The sequence below is a fragment of the Euleptes europaea genome, chromosome 4, assembly GCF_029931775.1.
Source record: "Euleptes europaea isolate rEulEur1 chromosome 4, rEulEur1.hap1, whole genome shotgun sequence".
NCBI classification, from domain to species: domain Eukaryota; kingdom Metazoa; phylum Chordata; class Lepidosauria; order Squamata; family Sphaerodactylidae; genus Euleptes; species Euleptes europaea.
This window is the reverse complement of record NC_079315.1, coordinates 70,657,805-70,667,314: the sequence shown is the minus strand read 5'-3', so window position 1 is coordinate 70,667,314 and position 9,510 is coordinate 70,657,805. Positions and strand designations below refer to the sequence as shown.

The following is a 9,510-nucleotide window of genomic DNA, read 5'->3' as shown; positions in this document are numbered from 1 at the left end:
AAGTCCTTTGAGGACGGCGACGTTTTTCATGGCCTCCTCGGAACGTGACGCTCCAGGGGCCGGCGGGGCACGACTCGGCGCTTCGAGGATTGCGAGCCGCCGTCCTTTGGAAAGGGTCACCCCCCCAATGACGTCACCTCGACACCTGTTTGCACCAGCGGCCAGCGTCGCGCAAGCCGTCCGTGCCTTTTCGGTCGCCGGCCGGGATGGGGTTTAATGTCACGGGGTTTGGGTCCGTGGAGGGAAGGATCGATCGGGGTCATCTTAGCGAGAGACGTTAATTCATGCGGGCCACTGCGAAGCCGCCCCGACCGGTGGCATGCACGTCACAGTCACACTTTGCAGAAATGCCCTGGGGCGGCTTCATGTTCTGCACATACCGGTGCAACGCTATATTCATATTTAGTCCTTTTATTATTATTTTTTATCGGGGTTTAAGAGCTGCCACTATGAGGTTCCCCACTCTCACGTCCCGGGGGGGGGGGGAAGATATCTATTAATGGGCAAAAAGGTTTTAGGCAATTGACTGAGTAATTACTGGAAGGGGGAAAACCCCGCTTTATACTCTCCGGAGGCGCCCAGATTGAGGGTAGGGGGAGCGGAATAACCCTTACCTGACGGAGCGGCGCTCGTAGCCAGCAGCGGGTGGTGCTGGGGACAGCCCCCTCCGCCTCCCTCCGCGGCTGCACCGCAGCGAGTGTCTGGCGGTGGCAGGAGGGATCCCCCCCCCCGGGCAGACAGAGAGGAGCGCGGGTGGTGGTGGGGGGAGGAGGAGGGAGGCGAAGCGGCGCGCGCCCACTGGGGCTCGGCGTCACTGGCCCCGGCGGCACGCGCCGCTCCTGGGATTCTCTCGCGCGGCCCCTCCCCCTGCGCGCGCTCTTCTTCTCACGCCGCGTCTCCCTCCCTCCCTGCAGGTGACGTGATGCCCCTTGTTTTGGTGCGCCCGACCAATCGGACTCGCCAGCTGGATTCTACGGGAGCCGCGATGGGCCCGTCGTGGCGGCAACAGGACTCCCCTCCGCCGACCAGCACGCATTGCGCAGGGCGCACCAGCGCCTGGCCCTCCTGCGGCTTTAACAGCCCTGACATGGAAACACCATTGCAGTGCCAGCCGGGCTTCTGCTCCGAGCAGCAGCAGCAGCAGCAGCAGCGCCCACACCCGCATTACCAGCCCCCGCCAGCCGGCCACGAGAAGGCGGCGGCGCAGCAGCAGCAGCAGCAGTCCAGCCCCTGCCTCCCGTGCAACCACTGCGCCTTCTACGGGGCTGCGGCGGGCGCGGGCGATAACGTGCCGCTGCTGCTCCGCACTTCGTCGCCGCTGGCGGGTGCCTTCCGGACGCGCTCGTCGCCGCTCTCGGGCTCGGCCGCCTCCTCCCGCCAGGGCAGCCAGCTCAGCGTGAGCGAGCTGACCCCTTCCAGCCATGCCAGTTCGGCCAGGCAGCCCCACCACGCCGCCCAGCCCCACCACTCCCACTCCCACTCCCACCAGTGCCATAGCCAGCAGCAGCAGCAGCAGCAGCAAGCGGGCAGCCCGCACAGCAGCGGCAGCGGCAGCGGCAGCGGCGGCCCCCTCCAGCAGCAGCAGCGGCGGGAGAGCAACGGCAACCCCTTCGCGGCGATCGCCATGAGCAGCTGCAGGTACAACGGCGGCGTCATGCGGCCGCTCAGCAACCTCAGCTCGTCCCGCAGGAACCTCCACGAGCTGGACGCCGAGTCGCAGCCGCTCCAGCCGCCGCCGCCCCCCGCCAGCCCCAGCGCCTCGGCCGCCGCCGCCGCCGCCGCCGCCGGCCCGGAGATCGTGGTGGCCAAGCCCGAGCACAACAACTCCAACAACTTGGCGCTGCACGGCTCGGCCGGCGGCGGCAGCCAGACCAACGGCGGCAAGTCGAGCAAGAAGAAGAACCAGAACATCGGCTACAAGTTGGGCCACCGCCGGGCGCTCTTCGAGAAGCGCAAGCGCCTCAGCGACTACGCCCTCATCTTCGGCATGTTCGGCATCGTGGTCATGGTCATCGAGACCGAGCTGTCCTGGGGCGCCTACACCAAGGTACCCCCGGGGCCTCGGACCCCCCCCCCCGCGCCCCCTCTCCCCGCCCGTCCCCGTCCCCAGGCGGGGCACAGAACTGGCTCCCCGACGCTTCTTGCCAGCCGGAGCCTGCGCCCGTCGGAAAGTTGGTTTGCCGCCCCGGAGACGCCCGTTTTCCCCGTCCAGGGGCTCGAAACTCAACACTTGGCCCTTTAGGCGCGGGAGGTTTTGTCTTGGGCTTGCTGATCTTTAGGATGCGCGTTTCCCCCCCGGCCAGTTCTGAAAACTCAACAACAAGTGCTCCTGTACAGTCTGGAGAATTCAGATGGGGGGGAAATGTGTATCTGCAGAGGGGCAAATCCAAGGCGAAACCTGCCCGGCACAAACGGCCAATAAGCCCCCTTGCAGAGTTTTGAGGATTGGGATAGGGAAAATGTGCATCTACAGAGCTGCAAAACCTCCCGTGCATAAACGGCCACAGATTTCTCTTTTTCTCTGCTGGATCCGCCCGGGCAGCCTTGCGGCTTCTCTGGCCGGTGGGTGAGAATGGCTTGATTCTCACCTACTAGCTCTTCTGTCCCACTGGTTGGGGGTGGATCGCAGCCTTGCTCACTTGCAGATGTTCAAGAATGCCTTTTCCACCCGTTACTCTGTGCCAGGGTCGCAAAAAAAAAAAAAATCCCCACTTGTACAAGCGATCAAGGTGAACCTAAGGTTTCCCCCAGTTATCCCTATATGAATGCTAAGGATGTCTCCGTCGCTAAGATGCCCGGCATACACTTCCACTGTTAGAGCGTCTGGCATGTCTGCACTTACAGCTTCTAGCTACAGCTGTATGCTAAATTTGCCGCTTTATTATACAGGCTGAATGAGATAACAACTTGGTAAAATGACTTAAAAAGTCAACTGTTTAAATACCTTGTACTGGGGATTTTGGTCCTTCCCACAAGCTTACACACAACCTTTTAGATCTGTACAATTTAAAAAAAAATACATGCTCTCTTTTGCTAGGCTGGCAAGTAACTTTGTAGGCTGACTCTTACACTTCCCATTGCTTTGGCGGGCTCTTAAGCATTCTAGCACTGAGTTCATCTGCTACGAGGAGTTTCCACTTTTGATTTTTTTTGTTTGTTTGCTTTTAGACTACTGGCATTTTTTCTTGCAACAGATAGCCTGTATTCCCCTCTGAGCTGGCTGGGATGAAGGACTAAAAAATCAATGTAAAAAGTGTCTATTTTTCTGTTGCAGGAATCGCTGTATTCATTAGCCCTAAAATGCCTTATTAGCCTCTCTACAATCATTCTGCTTGGTCTGATTATTGTATACCACGCAAGAGAAATTCAGGTACGTTCCACTTAACAATCTGAGGCTTGCTGCTACCTGTGCTTCAAGGACATTTCTGTGAAATTAAGCAGACTGCGCTGATGCATTCTTACTAAATATATAACAATGAAACTGCTTACATCCTGTATTGTTGTTTGCAATGCCTGGAAACAGTAGTCTGCGTGTACTAGTTATGCTTTGCTTGCCTTACAGGCGATTTATTAATGTAAATGAGAGGGAGCTATAATGCCTGTCCTTCTCCAATAACTGCATGCTATGCTAATCCATATGCTCTCACTGGATCACATGATTCACTGTGGAGGCATCAGTCACCTTGGTTGTGCTTTGCTAAATGTCTAACATACAAATGCAGACCTGACCATTTTTGAAAGTTTTTAAAAAGAACTCCAAGAAAATACTGGTTGGTATTTAATTAATCATTGTCTATAATGTTTGTAGTCCTCTGAGAACGACCAATCAGAATACTGTAATAGCTAAGAACACGTTCATTCTTGATTCCAGGTGAGAGGTGTGTGTGTATTTTTGTTTGTTTATGGAGATACTCTCTGAATAATTTATATATATAAATTATGAAATGTGGCTTCCCATCTCCTTTGCTTGTGATGAAGTAGACCTTTACACTTCAGAAGTGATAGTGTATATGCTTTTGTTCTTGAATTCATGTTTACTTGGAAGTAAGTCCCACTGATTTCAGTGGTATTTATTTCAAGGTAAGTGTGCATAGGATTGCAGTCATGGGGCCATATTTTCATGGAGGGAAAATGTCAAATATGAAGGGTGCCTTCTACTATATAATATTGTGATTTAAAAAACACATTAAAGAAATCCTGTGGTCAAGATAATAATGAATATATTTTAAAAACTAAGAATTTTCCAGCATGTTTACACGTAATGTATTCATGGACGGAAATATCACCATGTGCAATAGGCTGGTATTTTCATATAGGAAGTATATATGGGTTTTGGTTCAAGGTCATAAAGTAGATTGACCTAACCTGTGAAATAGCCTGAACAGATAGATACATTATTTACATAAAAAGACTTATTAAAAGGATTTTTGTGGGGGGAAATCTGAATGTGTTCATTAATTTTTTAAAAATGGAAACAGTAGGAATACTTATGTAAAAACATGATTTTAAAAACATGATTTACCATTGATTTTTAATTTTTGTATCTTTTCCCCTTGGAATTTGTAATGTATTTGTAATGAAAATACCTTTTCAAACACTAATTTTCAGTAAATCAGCAATATTTTTTGAATTACAGTAATATCATGTAGTTTCATTACTGTAAATAAAAAGACTATTTGTTACAAAAGGAGATGAGCAAAGTTTTACTGCCAAATGAACTTAAGTGACAGAGCACATCTGAATAACATAGTCTAGATTCCTTTAGACATAATGTTCATGTATAGCAATTGCATAGAACAGTTTTATTTAGGAATAAAGATGAGGCAAATGAAACCAAAATGAATCTATGTCCTTATGCTTACTTAACCTGGTAACAAACCTCACTGAAGACAGTAGAAGATACGTCAAAGTAAACATTCATTTGATAGAGTAGTGCGTTTTAAAATGAGTTTTGTCTACAGCTAATCAGTGTCTTCCACTTAATTCAGTGCAGCAGAACATTATAGTGTTTGAACCTAATAAGATGTTGGGAAATGCAACTTAACACTATTGCTTGTTGATTTTTAAAACACATTTTATGCAATAAAAGTTATCTTGAAGTTACAGTTCTGTAACTACTTCTAGGCTCATTTACAGCGATCTTCAATACATTGTAACTAGCTTTATATAGCTTTTATTTATTTTCTTTGATATTAAAATAATAAGTCTATCTGGGGGGAAATCTTACATGTGCAATAATGCAGATTCTGCTTTGAATTGATGGCATGACGGTTCCTTGACAATCCATTGTATTTTAAGACAAAGTGGCCTATGTGTTTCTACTTTTACTTTTATCTAGGTTAGCTCTGAAAAAGGTTTAATTAACATGAGGTTACAACAGGAAATGACTTCTCTATTTATGTTGCAGTACGTTGTTTTATTTTTAAAGGAAGTAATCGTGCATTGTGAAATTACCAGATATCATCTGTTTTATTTTGTTATAAATAATGAAAGCAACATCTGTTTCCAGAAAATCTTGCAAGTCATCCATTAAGTAATCCCCCCATGGGTTTCCTGGTATCATGCTCATCAAAGATCTTACTGATAGCAAGTTCAAATACTTCTGTGATATCATTCTAAGCATTGACAATGAGTATTTTCAAGGTGGTATGTAAGCCCACATGAGTACTATCCAAACTTAATTATCTTCGTTGAAGACTTTAACAATCCAGTTAATTGTAAAGGAGCATGCATGCAATCCTGGTGGAGCTCAGATAAAGCATGTTTATCTAGATATATATGAAAGCTCAATTTTTGTAACAGAAAGATGAAAACCATCAACTTCACAGTGTGCAGGCTTTTCTTTTCAGCACTGTGGACAGCTCTAAATATCAAAAGCCTTGTCTATTCTCCATTGAGCAATTTAAACTTTCCTCCCCCAAATACATGCATAAGTAAATATGTAGTAAAAATATGTGGTGATCTTTTCAAATTACTTGAATTTTAAGTTGCTTGAATAGACACAAATGAATCTTTTTAATGAACATATGTTGCACACAGGTTGCATTTTCTGACGGCATAATCTGGCCAGGCATAAAGGAAAAGGATGTGAGATATGTATAGATGAGAAGGACTACTTTTTTTTTGAATGGATTTAAAAGGTGATTACCACTCCCTTAGAAGTTTAGCAGAACCATTCTAAGCATAATTACACCCTTCTAACCCCACTGACGAAAATGGGCTTAGAAAGATATAAGTCTGTTTATGATTACACTGTGAAGCTGCTCTTGTGTGTGTGTGTAAAGTGCCGTCAAGTCGCAGCCGACTTATGGCGACCCCGTAGGGTTTCCAAGGCAAGAGACTAACAGAGGTGGTTTTCCAGTGCCTTCCTTTGTATAGTGATCCTGGTATTCTTTGGTGATCTCCCATCCAATTACTAACCAGGGTCGACCCTGCTTAGCTTCTGAGATCTGACGAGATCAGGCTAGCCTGTCCCATCCAGGTCAGGGCAAAGCTGCTCTTACTAAGACATAAACCCCACTGAACTCAGTGAGACCTGTTTCTGAGAAGTTGTTTAGTTTTGTTGTATATGGCTAATTCAGTTCACACGATTTCTCCAGTTCTATCACCTGTGTTATTCTATGTTGGGTGACATTAAGTGAAAAACTGATAACTCTGCACAGCCTAGTCTTAATGTTCTAAATCCATTTCTAAAACTAATTATTTTTCACCTCCAATAAATATTTTTAGAATATTTGGCAACAGATACTTTCTTCCAAATAGCATCTCTGTCAAAATGTGATCCTTGGAGTGTTGCGCAACTCTTTGAAGTTGTTTTGATTTTCAAAGAAGTGCCATTGTAAATACTTGAGATACGCTTTTAGGGGGGAAATCATGTATTTTCAGAGTTTCAGTAGTTAACACAGGGACATGTTTTACCTGAGGCACTTTACATAATATGAAGATCATGCTTTAGGCCAACAGAGGGAGGTATACATTTTGCTTCAGTAAGAATATCTAGAAACACATGCTGACAAGGAAGAAAAGCCTAATGTGGAACTGCTGCCTTTTTTAATGTCATGTTAAAAACTTCATTTTTCCAAAAGCAAACTATTGTGAATAAAATAATGTTTCCTTATAGAGTAATACCTTTTCTCCCTTTTTTGAGCATAGAAGGTAAGCAGGGTCTATTTGAAAACATAATCCAGTGCTTCCAAACAAAATATAGCCGGAGTAATAAGAACAGAGCTAATGCAGAGCAAAATATGCAGGCAGTATTTTCTGTGATAATACACTATTTGTATAGAATTAATGAATTATTCCTTCCATGTTATAAACATATGGCTGCAGGTACATGTGAATGCAAATCTCATCACATCTTGGGAAGTATGCTTTAGGTACGAAGTCTTTTTAACAGTTGAGGCACGTTGATTACTTATCTGTATAGGCTTAGCAAATCTTAAACTGTATGACATCCAATGTCATTGTGTTCAAGTTAAAGGGGGAGAAACTGGTCTTCTGATTATGAACATGCAACACAAGTGGCACTGTTTCATACTGTATTGTAGCCAGATCACTAATTTTATGGAAATCTACTATAATTCTATAAAAGGGGTATGATTTACCCACAACTTGGTAATGGTTCTGATGCTTCATTAAACCAGTCACATGTATTCAGTAACAGTCTTTTAACTGTTAGATCTGCTTGTTAGTTTTAATGTTTTTAATTGTATATTGTTTTTATTATCATTGTAACTCAGTTTGAGTCAGGTTTCAGAGAAAGATAATTACAATGCTCTAAACGGTCTGTGGTAGGAAGACCAGTGAGGATATTTGTCTCATAGTGAGTCAGGTCAACAGTGCCTCCACCACAGCAGAGTTTTAGTGGCTTTTCAGGAAGTCAGACATGGTTATTTCTTCAACATAACATGGTGATGAATGGGATTTTATATGGCAAAGCATACCTTTTGCCACTGAGCTATGGCCCATGCATCAAACTATAAATGTGGGTATGTACGTAAGTGATGTCGAGTCGTAACTGACTTATGACAATCCAAGCAAGGGGCTTTCAAGGCAAATGGGAAGCAGAGATGGTTTTCCATTACCTTTCTCTGCAGAGTCTCCCTTGGTGGTGTCCCATCCAAGTACTGACCTTGCTTAGTTTCCAAGATCTGATTAGATCGGGCTACACCATGCTGCTTTCCCTCCTCAGATAAGCATTAGGAAGAGGTGGATTTATTTCAGAGCAACTCATTGGAGGTAAATAACTATTACTTGTTAGCAATGCCTAAACAAGTCAACTGTATTATAGTTTTAATGTTTTAAGATGTGCGCGATATGCACGAAACAGCAGGTATTGATGGTACTCATTGCATGTTGAATTTCTGTCCCATCTGAGGAAATGTAGTGGGGAGACTCTATTGTTTGGTTTCACTTTGTCACTGATGAGCAATGCCAGGTCTCTGAAAAATAACATATCTGTAATATCTGACCTTTTATATGAGGAACAGGTGGGTCTGGCCTACTTGACTAAAACCTGGTTGGATGAATCCAATATTGTTAGTCTGGCACAATTGATCCCAGTTGGGTATGAAGTCCCTCGTTAACTTTGAACTGGAGGATGGGGTAGGAAGTTGCAGTTCTTTTCTGTGAGTCTATGTTAGTAGACATCTATTGCTGAGAGAGGCCAGCTTTGATTGTATGTACTTTGCAGTGGGTGCCAAGATCCCAATTAGGGATCCTTTTGGTTTACAGTCAGCTTGTTGGCCTAGCTGAGCTGACAGAGATGAATTTGGTGTTGAGAATCTCAAGGAAATGTCAGTATACCTGCAACAGATGCCTTGTCAAGCCCAAGTTCAGGACTTCATGGTCACCATGACAGTCATAGGACTGTTTCAGCTTGTCATGGGCCCAACTCATAGAAAAGTTGGACCTTCTTTTCTGTAACAAGCAGCTTTCTGGTGATCTAGTTAGAGTAATGAAAGTTTAGCCCTTGTAATGGTTGGCCTTCTGAAGGCATGAATGAGCTTGCTATCTCATCCCTTCAGAGGCAGTAGATATTTTAGAATCGTCCATCCTCAGAGACAAATGGATCCTGTTGGATTCCAGGTGGCTCTGCGGAAATTCTGTGATCCCACCCAGTAACTCTGTGGAGATTCTTGTAGCTGCATTGAAAAATGGGTAGCCTGAGGCCATCAACAAGATTGTACCTCAGCATCCTCCCCCACACTGTGGTAGCCTCTGCCCCACTCCATGGTTTACAAGAGAACTGTGGGATATTCTTTCATTTCTGTCATCAAAGCTCCATGAGACAATGCTTTTGAGAAGCAGAAATAGCCATAACTTAAAGGATGAAAGGATTTTTTAAAAAAATTGGCTACTGCTAAAGTTTTATTGACAGATTCAAGTATCACAAAAAAAATCCAAAGCATCTGAGACTGAAAATTCAGAATGGTAAGCTAGATGAGGAGTAATAAAAGATGCTGTAAGATCCTCCAAGATCCTCTCAAAAAGAATATGAAAAGAGGTATT

General features: G+C 45.0%; 1 protein-coding gene across 2 annotated transcripts in view; it reads left to right on the top strand.

Annotated features, from left to right (window-relative positions):
* Positions 1-922: 922 nt before the first annotated feature.
* KCNN2 (potassium calcium-activated channel subfamily N member 2) overlaps positions 923-9,510 on the top strand; it is a 102,856-nt gene continuing 94,268 nt past the window's right edge. Inside the window, exons 1-2 of one of the 2 annotated variants that reach the window (XM_056848543.1) lie at positions 923-2,047; positions 3,275-3,370. In XM_056848543.1, the coding sequence (XP_056704521.1) occupies positions 923-2,047; positions 3,275-3,370 (1,221 nt within the window). The remainder of the gene's footprint in view (positions 2,048-3,274; positions 3,371-9,510) is intronic. The other variant, XM_056848544.1, reaches the window with a different exon arrangement.